At 40.7% G+C, this 27,668-nt stretch overlaps 1 protein-coding gene across 1 annotated transcript in view; it reads right to left on the bottom strand.

The window, feature by feature from the left end:
- The window catches only part of itga1 (integrin, alpha 1), a 158,529-nt gene that overhangs the window by 57,181 nt on the left and 73,680 nt on the right, over positions 1-27,668 (bottom strand). The window contains exons 8-9 of the mRNA XM_048596039.1: positions 7,668-7,818; positions 2,042-2,207 (exon numbers count right to left, since the gene is read on the bottom strand). Of these exons, the coding sequence (XP_048451996.1) occupies positions 2,042-2,207; positions 7,668-7,818 (317 nt within the window). The remainder of the gene's footprint in view (positions 1-2,041; positions 2,208-7,667; positions 7,819-27,668) is intronic.

Here is a 27,668-nt window from a genome sequence, read left to right as displayed (position 1 = left end):
TGATAGAATTACATATCAGACAGCCACCTTCTGTAGCATATCCACTGTGTTAACTTGATGTCAACAGTGAGTGAAATATTGCTCCACATGCCATGATCAGTTAATACGTACTTGCCTTAACACTCTTAATTCATGTCTTACATCCTTCACGAGACTGACAAGTGTCCCACAAGGAGGTGGTCCATGAGGCTGACAAGACTTCTCAGAAGAGGTCACATGTCCTAAAGTTGCACAGTCATTGGTCTCATGCGGGCTCTGCAGCAATTCCCATGTTCACATTTCACAGGGACTAATCAGGCAGATAGTTAGGTGCTAACTCACACAGCACAAGTGAGAAGAAGCAGTGACTGGTGGAGCCAGGGACAGTACGGGAGAGGCCGCACATCGGAGAAGCCTCTGAGCTCTGCTCAGTTGGATGCAAGTGCTATATCTCAGCAATCATTGTCAAACAGGAGAGTCATGGAGCAGCAGCAGAGAATGTGAGATGCACTGTCATGGTTTCCAGACTCGCTTTACATATTCACCGAGGGATTGGGAGAGTCTGACTCAAGCATGATTGGATGATGTCACCGACCTTTGGGATGATGTCTTCGTCCATGGAGAGAATGGCCACCTGCAAGAAGCTTCAAACACAGCAATCGCTGAGTAAATGTGGGCATATATTTAAACCAAGATGCTGGATATACTCCACAGATAAGGTAGCATCTGTACGACAGAAATTGTTTTAGATCAGAAACCTTTCATCGACCGTATACAGAGATGTATGTAGCTTCTCATACAGGTAAGAAGATGGAATTCAAAACATGGCTTCGAACACTTTGACTTCTCATTCAATACCTCCTCATTCAGAGCACTTTGTATTTATTCACTCATGGGAGATGGGCGTTGGTGGTTGGCCAGCACTTATTGCCCCTCCTTAGTTGCCCTTGAGCAGGTGGTAGGGAGCTCCTTGTGCTGCAGTGATCCGGTCTGCTCCTGCACAATATAGGCCGAGTAACCTGTACTTCCTCTTGCTTCACATTTCTCTATTTCTTTTCTCAGCCACATCTAAAGCTGAATGTTAGAGATCACACCGTGTGGAGCCGGAGGAAAACAGCAGGCCGGGACCTGAAAAGTCAGCTTTTCTGCTCCTCTGATGCTGCCTGGCCTGCTGTGTTCCTCCAGCTCCACACTGTGTTATCTCTGTTTTTGACTCTTTTTGACCACCTCCAATGATGTGATTCCCTCTCCCACCATCACTTATATCTGGCACGAAATTAAGAAGTGCACAAAAACCCTGCTGTTGCTCCCTGGCTTGCTGTCTGTGGGAACTCTTCAATATGATTGACTGCTTAGCCTGCTCCATGGCATCTCTATTGCTAGATTCCAAAAATCCACTATAGGCAGTGTCAAAAACAAATCCACGCCAGGAAATGTGACTCCATGCCACACAGCTCACTTGATCTTGCGGGCAGCTTTCTTAAGATCAGTGAATATTACCACTTCATTGCTCACAGCAAAATCCAGGTCAATGAGTTACAATAGAATGATAGAATCTCTACAGTGTAGAAGCAGGACATTCATCCATCAAGTCTGCACTGACCCTCCGAAGAGTATCCCACCCAGACCCAGCCTCCTACATTATCCTTGTAACCCTGCTCCAAAGACCTGTAGCTCTTTTTCACAAATGTATATCCTAGCTAATTAAAAAATTATATCACATTATTTATTGTTTATTTATATTCCTCTTGCCTTGCTTTCAGAGTATTCTGAAGATTAGTTATAACTTCCCAGAAACTACAGGACAATCCTGAGGGCTTGACAACAATACTGTTGAGTTCCTTTGCTTTTATAACAGCAATCTGAAAAACCAATGAATGTGATTTGATTGATGGCTGATGTAGGATTGTTCTTTGTATTAAATCATTGCTGCTCCTGTACAATTTGAAGCAAACTATATTGACTCTTGCTTTGTTCAACAATACATGAAATTATTGATCTGTCTTACAGAAACATGATTTAAAACTGGAATGATAAGTAGTGGAAAAATAGCATATCCTACCTTCCAAAGCAAAGATTTGTTCTCCGAGGGCTTCGGCTATCGTTACCAATGCTTTTTCATCTGATACATTGAAAAAATGTTTATCTTTAGGTGAACTTGCGATAAACTCTATTTCTTTTAGAAATCTTTCAGCACTCTGATTTCCTCTGTTGTAGCTGCCAAGCACCTAAAGTAGAATGCAGGTGCTGATTAAAACTTGTAGAATCCAATGCGGTTACTGAAATGTCAGTCCAACGTTTGTATGATATAATTAGCTAATTATCAGAATTTCAGATTTACATACGCACTTTTGATGAGTACAGAGTTAAATTTAATACATAATCTTTCAATCTCATGGATAAGTCCATTGGTCTGGTTATTATGGAATTCTAAGGTAAACCCATGAAATATCCATTGAATATCTTCACGTTTCATTAGACACTGGGTAAAAGAGATGAGATAAAAATTGAACTGGATATCACAGCATCAAACAGTGTTGTTATTCAATAGGTATGAGATGTAAAATGCAGATGAAAGATATCTGACCTCCAGCAATTTTCCAAACTGAATATTGTCAAACATTTATGTCCAACATCAAATTGGGAATTCTTCCTCACATTTTTTTATTTCACTCATGGGACAAGGGCGTCACTGGCTGGCCAACATTTATTGACTGTCCCTAGATGCCATTGAACTGAGTGGCTTGGTCAGCCATTTCAGAGGGCAGTTGAGAGTCAGCCAGATTGCTGTGGGCCTGGAGTCACATATAGGCCAGATCAGGTAAGGATGGTTTTCCCTTCCGTGAAAGACATAAGTGAATCAGGTGGGTTTTTCCTGACAATTGACAATGGTTTCACAGTCATCAGTAGATTCTTCATACCAGATCTTTTTTTAAATTGAAATTCCACCATCTGCCATAGTGGCATTCAAGCATGGGTCCCTGAAACAGTAGCTGAGTTTCTTGGATTAATAGTCCAGCGATAATATGTCTTTGCTGCTTCCATTTATCATTTAAAACATTGTCCATCTCTGCACCAAACATCTCTTGGTGTACATCACTCGCCATCAGCTTGTTGAAGTGCACATTTTTAATTTGTTTTGGATGTACAAAGCATAAACTAGCTATCTAAAATAACAAATATTTCCTGTAATATTGTGAAGTGTACAGTGATTTGACCTCTCAAGGATTTGATTTCTGCTGATGGAAACTATCAGTGCAATAATTAAAGATGGTACCATAAGGTGATTTTGGTGAATTTTAGTAGGTTTTTAACGAGAGAAAGATCTTTTTGTAATGTCGTCTGCCATTCACTTTTAACTGGATGGGGATGATAACATTCTCTACCAAACAGTTTCACATCTCAGAGTAACGAACAATCTACAGTAATCAGTATTTTGAGACAAGAATCAACTGACTTTACATCTTCTTAAACAAACCATTCTGCTAGTGGACATAATGAGATGAGAGTTGACCTCTGCCCTCAAAGGGAGGAAACCTGATTGGCCAGCAGCTCTAGCGGCAGCAGGATTGAGTTGAGTGTGCTTCTGGGACTACAAGAAATTGCCGAAAAAAAGACATGACAACCAGATTCAGGAAAGTCTGAGGTTTTGGACAAGAAGGTATTAGGATCTAGGCAGGAATATGAGGGGTTAGGATTTGGTGCTCAGAAGAATAGATACATGGTGGGTATCAAGGTTATTTTTTCAAATATGCACAGCATGATCCCAAAGTGGGTAAACCTCTCTTGCCCACCATTTCACCAAAAGCCAGTGAAAAAAGCCTTTCTGCTCCTATGATGCTGCTTGGCCTGCTGTGTTCATCCAGCCCTGCACCTTGTTGTCTCGGATTCTCCAGCATCTGCAGTTCCTACTATCCCTGAAAAAATCAATCTGCCCATTCTCGTCCATCTGCTGCCGACCAGTGAATTTTAATCACCAAAGTGGATTAAGAGCCTTAAATGAGCAATAATTGGCCACTTAAGGGTCTCAGTATGCCTAAGAATGGGCAGCCTCAAGGACATTTGACCCAAGTCACCTACCCCTCCTTGTATAATGAGGTGGGTTTGGCTGTGGGTGGGAAAACAATGAAATACAACCCCTGATGTATTTTATATTTTCCCTGAAAAACATCGCTAAAAACACATCTCATGAGGGGGTAATATCCAGCTTAGCAGATGTGGTTCTAGCAATAGATCAAACAGCATTACAGGATAGAAATGAGATGATAACTTTAAAATAAGACATATTTTCCCATTGACAACAATAGTGAGCATGCCACAGTGTCGAAGCTCCAAAAGGATCTATTTCGCAAAATTTTGATCTCTTTATCCTTGCACAGGATGTGGCCACCACTTGAAAGCCTTACATTTGTTGCCCGTCCATAATTGCCCTTGAACTGATTGGTCATTTCAGAAGGCATTGCACTGGGTCTGGAGTCACATGTAAGCCAAACCAGGTAAAGAAAGCACATAAGAAAACCACACTGGATTTTACCACAGTGATCACCAGTGCTTGATCACCATTAGAATACCATTAAAATCCAGATTCATTTGAGTTTAAATTTCACCACCTTTTATTTGGTTGCAAGTCTCTAGAACATTAAAATATAAGTAAAATACTGTGGATGCTAAACATCTGAAATCACCACAGCAAATACTGGAGAAACTCAGCAAGTTGGGCAACATCTGTGGAGATAGAAACAGAGCTAACATGTTGAGTCTGATATGACTGTTCTTCAGAACTGAAAGAGTCTGGAAAATTGTTACAGAGGTAGTAGGAACTGCCGATGCTGGAGAATCTGAGACAACAAGGTGTAGAGCTGGATGAACACAGCAAGCCAAGCAGCATCAGAGGAGCAGGAAGGCTGACGTTTCGGGTCTGGACCCTTCCTCAGAAGAAGAGTCTGGAAAATAGTGTTTTTCATGCTCTTGACAGAGGCAGAGAAGTAGTGAGTGGAAAACTGAAGGTATTGAATATCAATGACGAAGGCAATGCTAATAGTGGTAAAGGAGACATAGAGATGTAAATGTTTGTAATTCGTTGGTATGCAAATTAGGAAATGGATCAGCTCTATTGAGAGCAAAGTCAAGAAGACACAAACAAGACACAGTCAGAAGAGTGCAGTTGTACTTAAAATGGAGGACAGATGACATCCTCTGAAGTTGTGGAACTCAGCACTGAGTCACAGAGGCTGTAAAAAGGCAAATGCAATAAATGAAGTGTTGTTCCTCCAACTTGCACTGGGCTTCGCTGGAACACTTTGGCAGACCCAGAACAAAACTATTATCATGGAAGCAAAAGATAACAAGGTGTAGAGCTGGATGAACACAGCAGGCCAAGCAGCATCAGAGGAGCAGGAAAGCTGACCTTTTGGGTCTGGACCTTTCTTCAGCAAAATGGTTTACTGAAAAGGAAAGCACTTATGGAATGGAGGTGCTCTAGAAAACCCTCATCCAGACTGCATTTGTCTCATCATTGTGCATCACTGACTGCATTGTGAGCAGCGGATATGGTAGACAGGTTTGAAAGAAATACAAGTAGAATATTGCTCCACCTGGAAGGTGTTTTAGGGCCTTGGAGGAGGAAGTATGTGAATGGGCAATTGTTACAGCTTCTGCAATTGCATGAGAAGGTTCATGGGGGAGTGAAGAAGCCTCAGATGAGCCTCATGAGGGTGTCACAGAAGGACCAGCCCTTGCAGAAAACTGACAGTGGAGGGGAGAGAAAGATGTCTTATGTGTGATATACCATGGGTGATAGAAATGGTAGATGGTGATTCATTCAATGGTGGAATGGAAAATAAGGACAAGGAAACCCCTGGTTGTTCTGGGAGGGACCAACGTGAGAATGCAGAAGTGTGGGAAATGGACTAAATGTGACTGAGAGTCTGTCAATCATCATGAGGGGAATGATCAGTTGAAAAGAGGACATGTCGAAGGCAGCAATCGAAGGTAGCATCATCAGAACAGGTGTAACCAAGATGGAGAAACTAGGAGAATGGGATGGAGTCCTTGCAGGAAGCAAGTTGTGAGCAAGTGTAGTCCAGGTAGCTGTTAGAATTGGTGAGTTTGTAATGGATAGTGGTGGCCAGCCTATCCCCAGAAATGGAAATAGTGGAGTCAAGGAAGGGAAGGGAAGTGTAAGAGATGGATCAGGTGAAGGTGAAAGCAGGGTGGAAATTGCAAACAAAACTGAGAGCAGGAAGCAATCTTGAAGGCATCAATGATGTATCAGGGAAAGAGTCACGAGTGGGGGCCTGGGTAGGACTGGAACAAGGAATATTTCACACACCCCACAAAGAGACGGGCACAGCTGGGACCCAGCTTCTTCGGGACCAAAAGGAAGTGTCTGAGAGTTGGCGTGCGGCCTTTGCAAGATGAAGGTGAGCACACCTGCCGTCAATGGCACTATCCTTACCGGGAGGCTCGACAATGAAATTATGGGAGTGCAGCAAGTTTAGAGGAAGACAGGTTAGATGGGTGAGGGGAGCATAGAAATTCAGATAGTTGATGTGAGGCTGGCTGTTTTCAAAGAAGAGATCAACTGCAGGTAAAAGACCAGAGGGAGAGGTCCAGGTAGAGGGGTGTACTGAAAATGAGCAAAAGGTTCTGTGGGATGGGGAGAGGACTCCTCTCCAAAGAAGAGGGCACTAAGAGGAAGATGATGGATGAAGACTTCAATGTCATTTCATGCCCAAAATTCATTGAAGTCAGGGCATAAAGGGATAAAACTAAGTCCTCTGTTGAGCACAGATCATTCAGCATCAGAGAGGGGAAGGTCAGATGGTATAGTGAATGCACAGCGAGGGTTGGGGTTGGAAGAAGAAATGGAGTCAGTGGGAAAGGGGTGGGAGGAAGAATCCAGAGGAGTGTCACACAGCCTGTAAGTTTTTGTGGCTGTGGTTCCTTGACATCTGAAAGGAAGTAAACGTTTCTTTTTAAGGCATTGAGTGAGATGAAGAACGATTTGGAACTGGGGTGTAGGACAGCTTTGAAATAGTGTGAGGTGACTCTGATGGAGAGCATAGTTAAGAATGTGTGTGTGGCAGCACTTGGCATTGAGAGTGGATCTCAGGCTGTGGCCAGAACAGTTGTCTGAGGAACTTTGTATGTCTCAGTAACAGCTGTAATTCTGGTCGGGTTTGAAACATGAAGGATGATACATCAGTTGGAATTTGTGTGGGTTAAGGCAAAGATAGTTACTGAGGAAGGAGACTGGCTGGGAAAGTGAGTTTTGGCAAACAGTGTAATCAGACATTAGAAGCAAAATAGAAAGCAATGATGGCGAACAATCCAAAAGATTTAATTGGAAATCCAGTTGCAGAGAAGAGCAGTATTTCTTCAATGAGGGTGTACTTGGAAAAGAAGTGGCATGGAATTAAACACTCAAATAAAAGGGGAGTAGGAGTGAGTGGAACAGATATTGAAGACGGTGAGACCAATTGAAGAACTAAATGTTTAACTCAAATCTAATGCTTCTGTCAAGGCATATCGCTCACAGAGAACATGACTGATGGATGAGAAACTAAGAAACAATGGATTATGATTTCATCAACCATGTTCACTGTAAGTGCTGCTTCTTATTGGAGCCAATCAGGGAATTGGTCTGCAAATGTTGTATAAATTGAACGAGCACATCAGGTACCTACCGCAATAGCAAACCTCCGAATTTTATCCTTTTCACAGTTTTCGATTACATTCTGTAGATTGTAGCTGTCATGTGATTCACCATCAGTTACCACAACCATCACCTTCGAAACTCCTTTTCGCATTCCTCGTGCTTCTGTGAATTCCTTTGTCCTGGGGTGAATACAGTTGATTTAGGTTCAGATTTACACTGTTACAGTCAAAGTAATTTGAATTATTGTGACCGCTTCGATATTTTCAAAGCTAAAGCTTCGTTTGACAATTGCAAGACCATCTGTCTTTACAGGTAGTTCTGCTATAAGGCGTGTTACATTGACATGAATTGGCTGTAACGTGATTGAAGAATGGTGGACACTTGGATAACACAAACTTTCTGCTGTACAAGTACAGCGATTTTCTATAGCGATTTCCCTGTAATGTGATTTTCTATGGTGATTTTCCATAGTACAACTGTCTATAGCGCAAGCTTACGCAAGAACACAACTATCGCGTTAGAGGAGAACTATCTGTATAAACTTCCCTTTCCATCATTTTAACATTGAAGGCTGCTGCAGAGATAGAAAGGTGAAGTAGACGCCTTTCACTTCAATAAATATGGGACACTCTTCCTTCAACAGGATCTCTAGTACCACTTCCAAGAAATGATGTGTGTTCTACTGATGCTCACATTCGCACATTCTCTTCAAGAAGCTGTGATTCTACATTCTCTTTGCTCTCTTTGCAAGAAATTGGTATTGTCTCAAATGGCTTGATTTCTATCTCTGGTGTGTGAAGCTTCTATTTAGAACTTGCCAGCGACAAAGATCATCACATTTTTTCTCAGCACCACATCACACAGTGACTATAGGAAATGATTCCTCCCCCATGGTCAGATTATTTACTCTGACCTGTATCCAATTAGTACCCAACAGGAAACTGTAACCACTTCAGTCATTTCCTTAGAAATCTCACCACGGATAACTTGTAATGATCATGTCAGAGCTAAGAGGAAATAAAGAACCATTTATCTGTCTTAATGTGCCTTTTGGAATGATATATTTCTCGTCTTTTGGTAGTATAGAACTTGTGCTTTGCTGAGGAAAATACACATATTGTCAAAGATTTTCTTCTTACACTCTTCAACAGAATTTGCAAGAAATATCAAAATAAAGATAAAACATCATTTCAGCTGTATGAGAGCAGAGTGCTGATTGGATGGCAAGTCGACCAAAAATAATTGCCGAATGCTTATTCATGAGTTTATATGATATATAACGAGAAATGATCTGATATTATCAAATGAGCTGGTATTATTCCACAGGCTGGCTTTGTTGTGCTCTATTTCACCATAAAACTTGCATAGTGAACAAACAGCTCAGGCCCTATTTGTAAGTTGAAGATAAGGTCAGTCTTACAGCGCATGGAACAGTAAGCTTCTCAACAAATATTTTGACCAATGAAGGTAGATTTGTGGTCAACCATAGTACAGAAACCCTTGACCTGTCATGTGATTCACCGTCAGTTACCACAACCAATGACATTCAGGCAAGGAAGCTCTTTGTTTCAGTAAAGAACTTTGAAGACTTGCAATGGTTCAAGAAACCAGCTCACCATCACCTTCTCAAGAGCAACTAGGTACAGATAATAATGCTGGCCCAGTCAGCAATGCCCATGTCTTATGGGTAATTAAACAAAATGTAAATGTTTTTATATTCTATTTCTCCAGGTGGGTTGTAGGCATTTCCCTGACAGAGCATGTTTTAAAAAGGAACATGGTAGTCGAGTGGCTTTTGTAAAGGCTATCAAAAGAAGGTAATGAGTTCATTAAACAAACTTAGTCCTGTCATAAAAATGAATTCAATAAGTATGTTAGTTTAAGTTCCGAAATGACTCCTTTAAAGCTGTTGGATCGTGATTAATATGTCGCTAATACCCTTCAGGAAATGGCATTTCCTGCTCCAACCTGATCTTATTTATGTGAAATCTGTTCCATTTTAGGCAGTTGATTCCTACTGTCCTTGATGATGAATAGCACATACTATGCAGGTTATTTCAGTGCAACAATTATCATGTAATCTGAATAAATTTTATTTCCGTGGAGAACATGGTGCTTCTGGCCCTTTTGTTCGAGAGGAATCAGTAATGCAGAAATGATGGTGAGTCATTTTCTTGATGTTGTAGTTCCATGTTGTGTAAACCAACTCACACACTGTCAGGGAAGGGTTTGCAGACTTCTGATCCAACAACATTGAAGGAGCAGTGGAAACCCCAAGTTAGACGTGCAGCTTTGAAAAGGGATTGTAAGTGGCAATGTTCCCACTCACCTGCTGTTCTTGTTCTTCTGGGTGATGGATGTTAGGGGTTTCGAAGGATCACCGAGGAATTTCACCATCTGCCACGGCAGGTTTGAAACCAGGTCCCCAGAAAATTACCTGGGTTTCTGGATTAACAGTTTAGCAATAATACCAGTAAGCCATCATCCCCCAAAGGTTTCCATAAAGCAATGGTTCAATCTGCTGTCATTGTGTGTTTATGGTGGAAAGAATGAATGAAGATGTGGTATTTTCCCAGATGACCATACCTGTCACTCTGTAGAATTTACCACCTCTACTAGCGTGTGGTCCTTGTTAAGGGTTGTTTGAGGTTGCTCACAGTCACCAACCCTCCTTTGCCTTAGCTTTGTATTGGGGCTAACTGATGATTTGTGGGAGAGGATATGTCACTGTAGAATATCAGCAGATGCTATTATATCTGCTCTTGGATAAAAAGAACGTTGATTGCATTCAGCAATGAGCACAAGAACATCAATGCTACCTTTATGCTAAGGGAAGTCACCCTCATTTTTCCATGTCTTTGAAAAACAGCAGTAGAACACAAAATTTGGCTTGGGTATTGTTTGCTAAATCAGGTGAACATTATTCAAGAAGGCAAATCGCAATTATGACAACTTTTTTACTCAACTTTTCAAGTAGTAGAAAATATAAAATAGTTTGAAATTATGGGACTAAAATATAATGTGACTAATATTCTTCTAAGAAACAGCTTCCTTTTTCAAACCACTTACACATGTTACCCTGGCCATCTGGTTTTGATGACTTCAGAAGGAATCTCTTATTTGAAGAAGGTAAGTTAAAATGTGACCAGGATCAAGCATAATGGATAACGGTTTGAAAAAATAACATAATAACATCCTTCCTATAGCAGGGTGATCAGAATTATATGCAGTGCACCAAATGTGACCTTACCAATGTCTTGCACATCCATAACACAACTTCCCAAATCCTGTACTCAATGCTCTGACCAATGAAGTCAGAAATCATGCAACACCAGGTTATGGTCCAACAGATTTTTTTTTTTGTTTTCTTCTGCTCCAAAAGCTTGTGTTTTCAAGTAAACCTGTTGGACTATAACCTGGTGTTGTGTGATTTCTGACCTTGTCCTCCCCAGTCCAACAGTGGCACCTCCACATCATGGTTGACCAATGAAGGCAAGCGTGCCAAATGCCTTTTACACCACCCTGTCTACTTGTGATGTTTTCAAGGAATTATGTACCTGCACCCCTAGGTCCTTCTGTTCAATAACACTCCTCAGAGCCATACTATTAACAGCGTAAGTCTTGCCCTGGTTTGACTTTCCAAAATGCAACACTTCACATTTATCAAATTAAACTCCATCTGCTATTCCTTCGCCCACTGGCTGAGTTGGTCAAGATCCTGTTGTACTCTTAGATAACTTTCTTCAATGTCTGCTATACCACCAATTTTGGTGTCATCTGCAAACTTACAAACCATACCTCCTATATTCTCATCCGAATCGTTTATATAAATGACCAACAACAATGGACCCAGCAGTGATCCCTGCAGCACACAGCTGGTCACAGGCCTCTAGTCTGACATGGATTACTTCAGTATCTCAGGAGTCACGAATGGTACTGAACATTATGCAATCATCAGTTAACATCCATGAAATATGGATGAGTAATCCACAAAATATGCTTTAATCACAACCGATGTTTGATGTGTTCGGTGGGGTGTTGTTTATCTGGTACTCATATTTGCCTCATATTATGTTTGGGATGTTGTAAGACCTGGTCTAGCCTGCATGTCACTCAAGACGCACAGCAATGTGGGTTACTGTTTACTATCCTCTGAGAAATTTAGGATGGGCAATAATTACTGTCCTAGCCAGCTGCAGCCACAGTCCATAAATGAACAAAACAAATGTGTCACAGCATCTTGCCAGCTGTCCACATATGTGGATTATGTTCTTAGACCTGCAGCTTTAGGACCCTGGCAGTCTTATTTAGATAGCAGACAAACAGATGTCTATCTGGGGAAGGGAGTGCCAGGCTCAGTACTGCAGACATGAAAATTATCCAGGAACATGAAAATAATTCAACAACAGAAGATTGCACCCGTTGTTGCTTTATGTTGGATCAGGTTAATTTTGTTGCATTTATACAATAAGCAAATATATCTGGCTTAAAGAATGGCAGATAGTCTTTTGAGCATTTTAACTTGCTCATTACTGGGTAGGTCATATGATTGGATTTGCTGATTACTATGCTGACGAAAGACAGACACCAGACTGCACTTCTCCAACCTGTCATGCATGTACACACACAAAATTAGCTACAAGTTTAAGACCTGCTAATATAACTAACTAAAATGAACATGTCAGCTGCATTAATCACTTTATTAAACTAAAAGTTGCTAACAATGCTGTACTAATAACCAATAGATGCAGTACAATACTTAATAACAATAAGAATAAGTTAAAATCAAGGTACCAACCATGGAAATGACTAGTTTTTGTCTATTCCTGGTTGCATTAACAAGTTTCTGCTCGCCAAGAACTTAGAACTCTGCATCCTCTTGAAGAATTGATGCAAGTCTGGACATTCTGTGCTGACTGTGTATACACTGTTCACTTCCAACCTGCTTGTTTTATTTTTCACAGTAGTCATCTTGGCAGCAAAAGTTCATTTTGGATGAGCATTGTTGCTTGTCGTAAAGAAGATATAGGTGCTGATATTATTCATGTTCTTGAATGTTTTCCCTGTGCTTTGCAGAGTTTAATCACCGATCTCCTTATTAGTCGAGCAATGCTTTAATTCAGGATATAATGCCTTTGACAATGCTGAATTCTTCAGACAGACCATCAATGTCAGATCATAGCTTTGAACATCATGGCAAAATTCTTCAAAGAACGCAGCACTTGCAAATGGCTAATTGAGCCATCATTTTGTAAAAGCTGTTTTCAGATAAGTCATACCCATCACTCAAGTGATACTTTTTCACAAAAAAGACTTGAAAAGCTTCATGTTTTCCTGTCACATTTGTTGCTAATTGATTCAGTCTACCCTTCACTGTGAACTGACAAAACATCTCCTTTCACTCTAGGTTCCTGTCTATGTTGCTCGGCAGTTCACAAATGTGATGCCGCTGAAGGACTTGTCCTCTAAAGCTTCAATAGTGAATAGTTTCGGAGCCTTGTTGAGCAAATGAAAGCAAAATGTAGCCACTTCATTTGAAATCTCATCTTCCCCAAAGAGTTTGCAGAGATTTGAAGCAGACTTCCTCGCCTACACTTTTAAGTATTTTGTCACAAGTTTCCAATATTTCAGCAGGATAAAAAACCAGCAAGATAGACAGCCATCTTGTCACAATGTGCATCAATGGAGTACACTCCTCTAAAGAACAAAGAATAGAAACAGGCCTTTTGGCCCATCAAGACTGCGCTGACACATGACATCTTTCTAAACTAAAAACCTTTTGCCTCTAAACTTTCCATTTCCCTCTATTCCCTGTTTATTCATATATCTGTCAAGATGCCTCTTAAATGTTGCTATTGTATCTGCCACCACCATGTCTTCTGGTGGTGCATTCCAGGCACTTACCACTGTCTGTGTTAAAAAACCCTCCTCTCACATCTCCATTAAACTTACCCCTTTTTACCTTAAACCTATGGCTCTAAAAATTGACATTTCTACCCTGGAAGAAAGATTCTGACTATCCATTCTATCCATGCCTCTCATAATTTTATAAACTCCTATCAGGTTGCCCCTCATCCCTCAATTTTCAAGTGAAAACAAATCAAGTTTGCTCAAAGTGTGGAGCTGGAGGAACACAGCAGGTCAGGTAGCATCAGGGGAGCAGGATAGCTGATGTTTCGGGTTTGGACCCTTCTTCCATTTCTGAAGAAGGGTCCAGACCCGAAACATCAGCTTTCCTGCTCCTCTGATGCTGCTTGGCCTGCTTGTTCATCCAGCTCCGCACCTTGCTGTCTCAGTCTCCAGCATCGGCAGTTCCTACTATCTCAAGTTTGCTCAATTTCTCCTCACAGCGAAAACCCTCCAAACCAAGCAATATCCCGGTAAACCATTTCTGTACTCTCTCCAAAGCTTCCACTTCTTTCTGGTAGTGTGGCAACCAGAAATGTACGCAATATTACAAATGCAGCCTAACTAAAGTTTTATTGGCAATTTGACTTGCCAATTTTTATATTCCAAGCCCCAACCAATGAAGGCAAGCATGCTGTATGCCTTCTTGACCACCTTATCCACTTGTGTTGCTGCTTTTAGGGAACTGTGAACGTGTATGCTAGATCCTTCTGTATGTTGATGCTACTAAGGGTTGTGCCATTTACCTTGTACTCCTCTCCTGCATTAGATCTTCCAAAATGCATCATCTCGCATTTGTTTGCATTAAACTCCATCTGCCATTTCTCCACCCAAGTCTCCAGCCTATCTATACCCTGCTGTACCCTCTGGCAATCCTCTCCACTACCTGCAGCTCCCCTAATTTTTATGTCATCTGCAAACATACTAATCAAGCCAGCTACACTCTGCTCCAAATCATTTATACACATTACAAACAACAAGGGTACCACCACTGATCCCTGTCCAGTCAGAAAAACACACTTCCACTGTTGATCTCAGTCTTCCATGAATAAGCCGGTTCTATATTGATCTTACCACTAAGTCATACGGCACGGACACAGATCCTTCAGTCCAACGTGTCGACTCCGACCAGACATCCCAATCTGAACTAGTCCCACATGCCTACATTTGCCCATATCCCTACAAACCCTTCCTATTCCCATCCAGAAGCCTTTTAAATGTTGTAATTGTACCTGACTTCACTATTTCCTCTGGCAGCACGTTCCATACACGCACCACCCTCTGTGTGAAAAAGTTAACGCTCGGGTCTCGTTTAAATCCTTCTCCTCTCACCTTTAACCTGTGCCGTCTAGTTTTGGACTCCGCTACCCTTGGAAAAAAACATCTTGGCTATTCATCCTCTCCATGCCTCTCATGATTTTATAAACCTCTGTAAGGTTACCCCCAGCCTCCGATGCTCCAGGGAAAACCCCCCAGCTACTCAGCCTCTCCTATTTGACTTCACCTTTTCTATCATCCTGCCATGAGAGACCTCGTCAACTGCTTTGCTAAAGTCACATGGACAATGTCTACCAACCTCCCGTCATCAATCTTCTTTGTTACTTCTTTGAAAAGCTCAATCAAGTTTGTGAGACATGATCTCCCCTGTAAAAGGTCATACTGTCCATTGCTAATAAGTCCATATTTTTCGAAATGTGAATAAATCCTATCCCAAAGAATCTTCTCCAATAATTTCCTACTACTGATGTAAGGCTCACTGGCCTGTAATTTCTAGAATTATCTCTGTTGTCTTTCTTAAACAACAAAACAATGTTAGCTATGGTCCTGTCCTCTGGGGCCTCTCCTGTGACTAAAGATGATACAAAGATTTCTTACAAGGCCCCTTTGATTTACTCGCCTATTTCCGTCAGCATTCTGGGATAGATTCCATTAGGTCCTGGACACTCATCTACCTTAATACTTTTCAAAACACCTTTTTATATCAACATGTCCAGGAATATCAACATACTCCTTCAAGCTGAAAGTTGTCAAATTGCTGTCTTACCTGTCAAATTCCTCACATTAAAACAAATACACCATAGACCGCCAGTCCCGTTGTGTTCAGTAATCTCTCCTTGTCTATTCTTCCCCTAGCCTTACTGACCTTAGTCTTTAACTCCTCCTTGGTCATTTTACTCTCTGACATACTGCTCTTGTTCTTTTCCCACACCCCCGCCACTCTAGTTTAAACCCTCCCAAGTGACATTAGCAAACCTCCCTTTCAGGATATTGGTGCCCCTCCAGTTTAGGTGCAGCCCATCCTCTTGTAGAGGTCCCACCTGCTCTGGAAGGCATCCCAAAGACCCATATACCTGAAGTCCTCTCTGCTACACCAGCTCTTCAGCTGCATATTTAACTGTACTTTCTTCATATTCCTAAACTCACTGGCATATGACACAGAAGTAATCCCAAGATTACAACTCTAAAGGTCCTGCTTTTCAACTTCCAACATGACTCCCTGAACTCCCTTTGTAGAACCTCAGCTCTCTTTCTCCCCATGTCATTTGGACCAATGTGAACCTCAAGCTGTGGCTGCTCATCCACCCCTTAAGAATGTCCCATGCCCACTGAGAGACATCCTTGATGCTGGCATCAGGGAGGCAACATACCATCCTGGAATTTTGTTTGCGGCCAGAGAAACACCTATCTGTGCCCCTGACTATAGAGTCACCCTATCACTACTGCTCACTTACACTTTGACACTTCCTGCTTTACAACAGAGCCAGTCGTGGTATAACTGATCTTGCTGTTGCAGCTTTCCCCTGAGGGACCAACCTCCCCTTCACCCCCAACAATATCCAAAACAGTGTACCTGTTTGAGAAGGAAATGGCCACAGGTAACTCCTTCATTACTTATCTTCCTGGTGGCCACTCAACTCTTCTTTGTCTGGGTAGTCCTTACTAGTGGTGTGACTAGCTGACTAAATGAGCTATCCACGACATTCTCAGCCTTATGGATGTTCCATAGTGTGTCCATCCACAGTTCCAGGCGTTCCATGAGACAGATCAAGAGCTGCAGCTGAACACACTTCCTGCACATGTGGTCATCATGGACACTGCAAGTGTCCCTGATTTCCCACATATTGCAGGAGGACATTCCATGGGCTGAGTTCTCCTGCCATTGAAAACCTAATCGACTAAATCAACCTCATCAACCATTGACAATAATCCAGGAACTGATTACATAACCATACCCACTCGTCACCAAACTAAGGTCACTCTTGCTCTCTATTCCTAGCAGACTACAACTACAAAAAGTACTTTATCTCTCTCCAGATATTACTCACTCAGCCTGCAAACCTGGTTTCTGAGCAGCTAAGTTTTGGTCACTTTTTGAGTCTTGTGACCTCCGGAGATCTGCTCCTAGATTCAGCTCCACATTCGCTCTGACTGACCCCACGCCTCAGGTATTTATTCTGCTGTCGCTGTTCACCCCCAGGTTCACTCTCCTTCAGTCTATTACTGCTGCTATCACTGATCAGACTGACCTACTTCAACAAAGTCACTGAATTTGCTTCTTTGCTTGGTTCAGCTCATGGAAATGCTGAAGTGAGCAGAGTTTGAAAATAGTGTTTTCTGCATCTATATCATGGCTTTGAACAGCATACCATGCTGTCTCGTGCAATTTATCGGCCAAAACAGTTGGCTATAACAACATCTTTTAGAGGAACTTTCAGTTTTGGAGAGACACTGTTTTTCATAACTAACACTTGAACATGCAGAAAATCTCCCTAGGCTGAGATTGAAGGCACTGACTTTGTAGTTTTGATTATTCTTGATTTTTCCCGGCTATCACATAGAAATAAGAACACAAGAAACATAAGACATCAAAGCACGTGGAGGCCATTTGGCACAAAGGCCTTGCTCTGTCATTAAATCTGATCCAACACAAATGCTGGATCCATTTCTCTAATTTGATATAAATAAGAATTAAGAGATAACATCTGGTTGCACCCTGGATTGAGGCTTTAGTTGCCAACAAAAGAAAGATAATTTGTTTTCATGTAACCCAAATGATCTGTACATAATATTGTGCTACAATGTTCCAACAATCAATAAACGAAGGGTTTTGGCCCAAAATGTTGACTTTTCTGCTCCTCAAAAGCTGTGACCAGCTGTGCTTTTCCAGCACCACATTTATTGACTGAAGCTTTCAGCATCTGCAGTCATTACCGTCTCCAAAACATTCCAACAGTATTCTTGCCTTTTTTATCCACATATCAGGCCTCTGACCATTGAGGAGTTATATCCATTTTTTAAAATCAATTTTTGCACTGCAGTAGGCGATATTCCTATTAGACTGGTAGTGTTTCGTAACTTGGTACAATATGTAGTTCAGCAGTAGTCTGCTTTATTGTTTTGAAGCTATGTAGCTGATTATAAAGAAAGAGCTCAATGATGACATACCTGTATTTTGAATGTTAAATTTAACCCTTTCTGATAAAACATGCTGATTCACATCTCCCTTTCCTTGGGGCTGCCTTCAACTTCATATCAGCATAAAGTGATGAGACAGTGTGATGCTCTCCCTTCCTGGATTTGCTATGCTTTTACATTTTTTTCAACATTTAAGATTGAACAATGCAATTTCTTCATCACTATGAATTGGTAAATGGCAGCTGGTATCATGGTATGGATGTGATATTGACAGCTAGGATCTTTTACTACAGGCACTTTGTTGACCTAGAAATAATTTTGGATGACTGGCATTGATATTACACAATATAAAACAAAAAAAAAACAAAGAACTGTGCATGCTGAAAATATGAAACAGAAACAGAAAGTGCTGGAGAAACTCAGCAGGTATGGCAGCATCTGTGGAGAGAAAGCAGAGTTAATGTTTCGAGTCTGGTGACCAGTTCTGAAGAAGGGTGCTGGATTCAAAACACTAATTATGCTTCCTTTCCACAGACACTGCCTGGCCTGCTGAGTTTCTCCAGCAATTTTACCGCTGTTGATATTAGCCACTGTGGCTGATAAGAAAACACCATGTAATATTGAAGTGGTGTCTAAAGATTACAGGACAGGTATGACATGTTTTATAAACCTAATTACTGCCCTGGAAATGATTTCATGGCAAACATTTAACTAATAAGGCTGACAGAATAGTTTGTGAAACTACCCTGCCTCTAATTGGTTGAATTTGATTTCCTGTGTTTTATATCTCCACATTGGTCAGTGTGTGTCAACAAATAAACAAACCATTCCCTCAGACTGGGCTGCAGCACTGCCAACATTGCAAGCTTCAAAGTATCAGATTGAAGGCCATCCAGCAGCAGAACAGAGTCAGATACACTGAAGGCTGCACTGCCCAATGCAAAACCAGATAAATGACCACCTTCTAATGACAGTAACTTTTTAATGCTCACTGGATACAGACAACCATCATTTTCATTTCTATCATGAAGTACAATATTGAAATAACTAAGCAAAGTAAATTCCAGTCATGTGTGAAGTAATTATTTGAACAGTGTTACTAATACTAACTTACCAATGTAAGCTGAATCTAAATGCTTTTTCTCTTTCCTTGCGAACAAATCTATCATTCTTCCAAAATATTTTCATTGCTAAGAATGTGTCATTTTACAAGACTGTAATACTTTTATTGTTTCATTTAAAAAGCAATTTCTGTATCAGAGCAAATTTCCACTCTCGGGCTCCCAATGTCGCTTTGTGTTCAAATGCTGTTAATAAAAATACTCAATCTGTGTGCTTTCTGCAAAGGTGCTGAAGTGACAGTTCTTGGTCAACGCGTCAAAATTAGCATTCACACTATAACATTTGCAAGAATTGAAAATGGGCATGAAAATGAATTATTTCCCATGTGCTGTTTTGTAAATGGCTTTTTTTTTCCCTAAATGCAACTTAAAATATTCTGAAAGGCCATCTTAGAGGTATTTCAGATTGGCTACATGGGCTCTCTGGAATAAGTTTAGTAATTCCAGCTGCTTTTAATGCTGGGAACATGAAATCTTTTGTACATTCGTGGAGTCTGGAGATCAGGACTTAAAAACACCAGGAAAAGCAATGTAATTGCTGAAGCAATAGCTAGGGTATAAAAGCAGCATGTTTGAAACTTTACACTTGCGAGTACAGAGTGGCTACATTCCGCAACATAGTAAAATTATGTTATGAGATGCATGTGGAAACAATGCTACATGCATCACTATAGTCAAAGGGCATTCATTCATTCTTATGGCAACATTTATGTAGACTTATTGTTTCATTTTCCATAAATTGAAGCGATAAGATAAGGATCCTGTATTCAAAAGCCTCAAGTAATTTGTTTTTAATATTTTGAAAATAGAATAGGTCAACAATGCTGAATTTATGGTTTCATTCTAGTGATTCTAACATTAACTGTACTTTTTAAATGCTGTTATATGGAGCGCACATCACAATTAAACAGGTTGCAAACTATTAACGCGGTAATGGACAAGAACTATCCTGAGTGTTATGTGTCACATCCTTTGAGTGTACGCAACAAAGCACTTTTCCCTATTTGAGTGAAAAAAAATTAGAAAAAAAAACAAATAATATGACAGGGAAATGGAATGTCTTCATTCTAACTCAGTACTGTCCTTATTGACAAATTTACAATTGTTGAATTCAGGCTGACTACTTGACATTTCCAAGTTGCAGTATGAGAAGGTTTCCGTCCCTATCCAAAAATAGACTGAATGTATTATAGCCTTTGACAAACTGCCAATTTATTCGGAAAAAGAGTATAACAATAGTGTTGTCTTTACACAGAAAGTGGTGGGTGCGTGGAATGCGCTACCAGCGGTGGTAGTGGAATCAGATACATTAGGGACATTTAAGTGATTCTTGGGTAGGCACATGGATGATAGTAAAATGTAGGGTATGCAGGGTAGTTTGATCTTAGAGTAGGATAATAGGTTGGCACAACATCGTGGGCCGAAGGGCCTGTACTGTGCTGTACTGTTCTATGTTCTATGTTCTAATAGGTTGTCCTTCTTGTGAACTTAAATGTCTTAACTATAACTTATTCCCTTAAAAATACCCATGCTTTTCATGCCTGTTCTTTTCAAAATTATTTCTCAAGCTGAAAGGCAAATTGATACATCACCAGCTTTTAACTTCATTTTTGATAAGGCATTAGGGAGTGGCACTAGACCAGACTATTTCAACTTTTCTTTTCTTTTAAAAAGCAATTTCCATCACCTAAGAGTAAATTTTGCATGCTAAGACTCCCAATATTTATTTGTTCAAATGTCATTGGTGAAAAATACTCAAACTTTAAAATTATTTAATAAATTGGAAGACAACTTGGTATAACATCAGCATTTGTTTTCCTTTTTAATAAGCCATTACAGACTGCAACATTAACTGATATCTATACAATACTCACTTCTCGGTGCACTTTACAACAGGAGGAAAAGCACCCTCTATGCGGATAGAACAATAAGATGGAACAGTTTGAATGGGCAACTGTGAAACTACAGATGGAAATGACTGGAAGAATGTAGTCAGTGAGAAAAATTGGTAAGGGTGATAAAATCACAGAATCCAAGAATGGTGTGTTTGGACTGTTACATGACATTTAAGACCTAAAGAGCTAATGAACTCAGCCAATCAGGTTCCAAAGGACTCTTCCTGGGTCAAACTAACCAGTGCTCAAGTGTAAGATTTCTGTCCTTGTGAGTGCTGAGTGAAAATGTTCCAGTCGCTGCATTGTGAACTGACTCTGAAGTTGAGTCTGACTGTCTCACGAGATCCAATTGTCTTACAAGAGACAATCATGTATGTTAGATGTATTATACCCATCTATTAAGTAATATCTATCAAACCTATTTATTGTCCGTCAAAACTTAGCCCATCTTCAGCTGAGGATGTTGTATGAATGTTGCCATGGTCACAGAGGACCATAGTGCTGTCTCTCATGAAAGAGAGAGAGAGGACTGGTGGTGGTTTAACTTGAGAGTCACCATGCTTCTGGCAAAAGGTGAGGCTGAGAATTTGGGACTCCATGATAACTTCAGCTGCTACAGGAATTGAATCCATGCTATTGGCGGCACTCTGCATTGCAAACCAGCCATACAGCCAACTGGGCCCTAAATCAGCACCGAAATCCAGAAGGATGTGTTAAGACGGGAAGTTATGATTGTAGACTTGAATAAGTACGTGGTGACAGAATTAGGTGTCCAACTTACAAACAAATTATGGGATGTAGGTTTCACTGACTAGGCCATCATTTATTGGTTCAAGAAGATGGGCAGTCCACGTGATTGAGGTGCACATATAATGCTGTTAAGGTGGGATTTCATGATTTTGAATGAATGAAAACGAAAGAACTGTGATTTATTCCAAGTCAGGATAATGTGTGTCTCGGAGAGGAACTTGCAGGTGGTAGTATTTCCATGTATCTGCTGTTCTTGTCCTTATAAGTAATAGATGTTGTGAGTTTGAAAGGTACTGTGATGAGAAAACACTCCCGGTCTTTGGAGAGGAAAGGGAGACTGGATGAAGGACATTAATCGGAGAGCATAGTGGTTGCTGAGGAGACGAGTAATAATGATGGCTTTTTGTGAGAACAATATCGATGGATTCATGTCAGCAAGATGAGGGATAGGCATGTGTGAAAAATAGCAAATACACCAGTATTTTGTGAGTCATATATGACTTCTCAGTGGCTGAAGTATGGCTCGTTGTAGAAAAAAATCTCAGCAAAGAGGGAGACTTGAAGCAATGCTGCCGTGGTTCCTCAAGCACACTCCTTCAATGCATTTTCTCAGATTCAGCAAAATCAGCTGCTCCTTTTAGTGGGTTTCATGTTTATAATTTGAATTGTAGCTTGACTCGACCCAATATCTAAGGGAATGATTCAGATAGCCAAGAATCATCAATGAAAGCCCTCATACTCTCCTGGAATATATGATGTGCAACCACATCATTGCCTCCTTAAAAACAATTTGAATATGCACTCTCTAATAGACTAATTCAGCACTGTATCTTTTCTATCAAAAATTAATTTTTTTTACTCTCCTTAAAACATTAAATAATAGATATCGACACTTTCTTTCCAAGCATAAACTTTAAAAAGTAAATTAACGTCTTAATTTAGAGCATGCACTTAAAAATTGACTCTACTTTTCTACAAATGTGAATTGTATGGACCCCTCTGAAAAACTACGCCAGTCACTGGAGAAGGATGCTCCACAAATATCCCTATCTGCGATGATGGAAGAGCTCAGCATATCAGTGCAAAAGATGAGGCTGAAGCTTGCACAGCAATTTTCAGCCAGAATGCCAAATGGGTGATCCATCTCGACCTCCTCCAGTGGACCCCAGGATCACAGATATCAATCATCAGCCAATTCAATTCAATCCACGTGATGTCAAGAAACAGTTGGAGGTATTAGATACTGCAGAGGCTTTGGGCTTTGACAACATTCTGGCAATAGCACTGAAGACTTGTGCTCCAGAACTTGCTGCTCCCCGAGGCAAGCTCTTCTAGTATGGTTACAACACTGAAAATGTTGGAAAATTGGAAAAAAATCCAACCTAGCCAGTTACTGCTCTATCAGTCTACTCTCAATCATCAGTAAAGTGATGGTAGGTTCATCAACAGTGCTATCAAGCAGCACCTGCTCAGCAATAACCTGCTCAATGACGCCCAGTTTGGGTTCCACCAGGGCCACTCAACTTATGATCTCATTGCAGCCTTGATTCAAACATTCAAAAAAAGAGTTGAATTCCAAAGGTGAGATGAGATAACAGCCCTTGATATCAAGGCTGCATTCATCTGAGTGTGGCATCAAGAACCATAAAGAAACTGGAAACAATGGGAATCAAGGGGAAAACTCTCTGTTGGTTGGAGTCATACCTGACACATAGGAAGATGGTTACGGTTGTTGGAGGTCAGCCAGCTCAGCTCCAGGTCATCTCTGCAGGAGTTCCTCAGGGATGTGTCCTAAGTCCAACCATCTTCAGCTGCTTCATCAATGACCTTCACTTCATCACAAGTTCAGAAGTCAAGAGTGTTCACTAATGATTTCACAATGTTCAGCACCATTCACGACTCCTCAGATACTGAAGCAGTCCATGTTCAAATACAACAAGATTGGTACAATACCCAGGCTTGGGCTGACAAGTGGCCAGTGAAATTCATACCACACAAATGCCAGGCAATGACCATCTCCAATAAGAGACAGTATAACCAATCCCTTGGACATTCAATGGTGTCACCATCACTGAACTGCTATGAACATCCTGGGAGCTTATGATGGACCAGAAACTCAACAGGACTCACCATATAAATACAGGGGTTCAAGAGCAGGTCAGAAGCTAGCAATACTGCAGCGAGTAACTCACCTCCAGACTCCCCAAAGCCTGTCCACCATCTGCAAGCACAAGCCAGGTGTGTGATGGAATACTCCCCACTTGCCTGCCTTCTCAAGAAGTTTGACATTATCCAGGACAAAGCAGCCCACTTGACTGGCACAAATCCAAACATCCACTCTCTACACCATGGAAGTTCAGCAGCAACAGGAGATACAATCTACAAGATGCACTGCAAAAATTCACCAATGATCCTTAGACAGCACCTTCCAAATGCATGACCACTTCCATCTAGATGGACAAGGGCAGCAGATACAGGGTAACGTCACCACCTCCAATTTCACCTCCAAGCCACGCACCATCCCGACTTGGAAACATATCATCATTCCTTCACTGTCGCAGGGTCAAAATCCTGGAATTCCCTCCCTAGGGGCATTGTGGGTCTGCCTACAGCACATGGACTGCGGCAGTTCAAGAAGTCAGCCCATTACCACCTTCTCAAGGGCAACAAGGCACAGACAATAAATAAAAAAAAAACTGAAAGAACTGAAGAGGCTAGAAACCAGAAAGAGAATCAGAAATTGTTGGAAAAACTCAGCAGATCTGGAAGCATCTGCAGAGAGAAATCAGAGGTCACGTTTCGGGTGCAGCGACTCTTCTTCACAACTGATGGTAGTTAGTAAAAGGTTGGTATTCATGCAGACGATGAGTTGGGGAGAAGGGGAGGAGAGTCAATGATAGGTGGAAATAGAGCCCAAAGAGAGAGAAAAACACAGTTGGATAGACAAAGGAGTGGGTAAAGGTCAGTCTGTGGAAATGGATAGCTGCTAATGGGGACTAAAGGGGACAGACAATAAACGCTGGCCAGACAGAGTTGCCCATGTCCCATGAGTAAATAGAAAAAATTAACCAGTTTCTTCCCTCCTCTTTTAGCTTTGGTGTACAGGTGGCTGATCCAGTTCAGTTTCTAATCAATGGTATCTTTTAGGATATGAACTGTTGGGGGTTTGATGATGGCAATGCCATATAATTTCACAGGAGGAATGGTTATGCTCTTGTTTGCTGGAGATGGAAATTTGTCTGGCACTTATGTAGTCTGAAAGTTTCTTGCTGCTGACAAGTTTGGATATTTTCCAGAACTGCATGCAGTTACAGACTGCCTCATTATCTAAATTGACGTGTCTGTGTGTCTGATTTAAGCTCTGATGACTGCTGAATTGGAATTCTACATTTCATTCTGTAACTCCGTAATCCGGTAATTTTGGCTTGCATATGATCAATATTTTTAATTGTAGATTTAGGCACTTTGTAAACTTGAGACAAGAACATTACATTTGATTTCTAAGTTCCGTGTCTCCATATCAAAAAATTAAAAAGAGGATATCCTTTAATTTAGACTACCTTAGTGCTGGAATTCAGGAAATTGATTCCTTACAAATTGATTGAGATCCAGCATTCAAAAATCTTGCATAAGGGTGAGAATTCCTCTAATGAAAGATTCTCAAGCTCTTAAAAAAATGTAACATTTCATACACAATGAAATGATATATTTTTGGCAACTCTGAAATTGGCTTCATTCAACTATTCTGTACTTTGAAGTTATAATCAAAGGATGCAAACCACAGACAAGGAAAGGTGTGGAAGTAGCATTGTATCAAAACAGAATCCAAAAAAAATAGATGTAACACTGGATAGTAGCACAGATAAGACAAATTGCTCATGAGACCTCTTGATCATTGACAGCAGTAACACAGCAGGCCTGTGGAGATCAGTCCATAAAAGGTCTGTTTGTTCTATTAATTCAGTAGCTGCACATCCTTGTTAGGAAGAGTGGAGGATCTGTTTCTAGTTGTTAACTTTCTCTAGAATTAGCAGTCAACTGTTAAAGACCTTAACCAAATGCTTAGTAAAATTTTCACAATTTTCACAGACTCCAACAGTGCATAATCACATGGGTGGAAGAGAACTGTTAAATTGGTCACAAGCCGTCACTGTAATAAAATATGCTGGCTGCCGCTACGTTAGTCTTGTTGTTGACTGGCAGCTCGCCTCACTGAGACCTTCAATTTCCAGAGCTCCTTATGCTATTTAAAGACAGCCTACGCCACTTAATGGGAAGGTGCACTTTGGCTGCATATAACCTGAAAACAGCCAAAGACACTGATTGTTCAGATTAAGCAGCACAATGCTTGGCTGCTGTAGCTGAAGGGGACTATATTACAGAAGCTGGGATACATTCAGAGAGAAAAGTCTTTGATTTTGGCTTAGTGGAGTTCTTCATTCCTGTTTGGCGTGATACACTTAAGCAATGGCTTCACTAACATGTCATTTTAGTTTACAAACTTACGTACAATATCATTACACACCACAAGAAGCACTCCCACTGGGGAATCTAGAACAAGGGACACAATTTAAAAATATTGGGTCTCCCATTAAAGATGGAAATGAGGAGGAATTTCTTCTCTCAGTAGGCTGTTAGTTTTTGGAATTCTCTTCCTCAGTGGAGACAGGGTCATTGAATACATTCAAGGCTGAGTTTAATAGATTTTGATTGAAAAGGGCATCAAAAGTTATTAGAGGAAAGGCTGGAAAAAGAGTTAAGGCTACAAAAACTGTCATGATCTTATTGAATAGCACTGTGATATCAATAGGTCAAACGTGTCACAGAACCTTGAAGGTAGCAGGGCACGCAATGAGGCCATTAAAAAAGCAAATAGAATATTTGCCTTTCTTGGCTGAGGCATAGAATACAAGAGTGAGGAGAATATGCTGGAACTGTACAAAACACTGGTTAGGACAAAACTGGAGTGCAGTTATAGTCATCACATTATAGAAAAGATATCATTGCACAATAGAGGAGATTCACCAGGATGCTGCCTGGCCTGGATGATCTGAGTTGTGATAAATGATAGGATACGCTAGAACTGAGTTCCTTGGACTAGTCAAGATTGAGACGATACCTGATAGAGGTGTATAAGATTATAAGAGGTAGAGATAGGATAGGGTGGATAGGAAGGTGTTTTTTCTGTTAGTAGAGGGGTCAATACCAGGGGGCATAAATTTAAGGTAAGAGGTAGAAGGCTAAGGCAAGAGTTTAGTAGAAACTATTTTGACTCAGGTGGTGAGTCTGAAACTCACTGCCTGGAAGGGTGGTTAAGTCAGAAACTCTCATAATATTTAAGCAGTATTGAGATATTCACTTGTGTTGCCATAGCTCCTAATGGCCAACAGATGGAAAATGGGATTATTCTATTCAAACCTTTGTTGACTGCCCCTGGTATAATGGGCTGAATGATCGCTTTCTACACTGTAAATATCCATCAGTAAAAGTCTAAATGAGCTCCTGCTTCTATTTCTTATGGTCTTATGTTTGATAACAAGACAGTATTCTCTAATCAATGGAACCAGATTTTCCTCTGTATCCCCTGGTTTCTGCAATGAAACATGGATACTTGTACTTTATAAACTTCTGATGCTTTTCAAAAGTAAGTGTTGAAATATGATGTCAATAGTTGCAAGCCAATGAAATAGCCACACTTACTAAGATGAATTCACAAAATAATATGAAACCATGCTGGAGGTATTTGGAAGGAGAATGATCACAATATGTTGATATAATTGTGTCATTTCATGGTTTTGGGCAAAGTGCTTTTAAAGCATTTCTATGACACATATCAAATCTCAATACTGCCAGAATCTTCTTAATGCTCTAATCTACTCCTTACCAGTTTACTAGAAGATATAAAAAGTGGACAGATTTACTAAATTTGATAATGTGTTA

This window comes from Rhincodon typus, chromosome 1 (genome assembly GCF_021869965.1).
Source record: "Rhincodon typus isolate 14 chromosome 1, sRhiTyp1.1, whole genome shotgun sequence".
Taxonomy (NCBI): domain Eukaryota; kingdom Metazoa; phylum Chordata; class Chondrichthyes; order Orectolobiformes; family Rhincodontidae; genus Rhincodon; species Rhincodon typus.
Note: the sequence above shows the minus strand (reverse complement) of the source record. Positions and strands in the feature narration are given on the sequence as shown.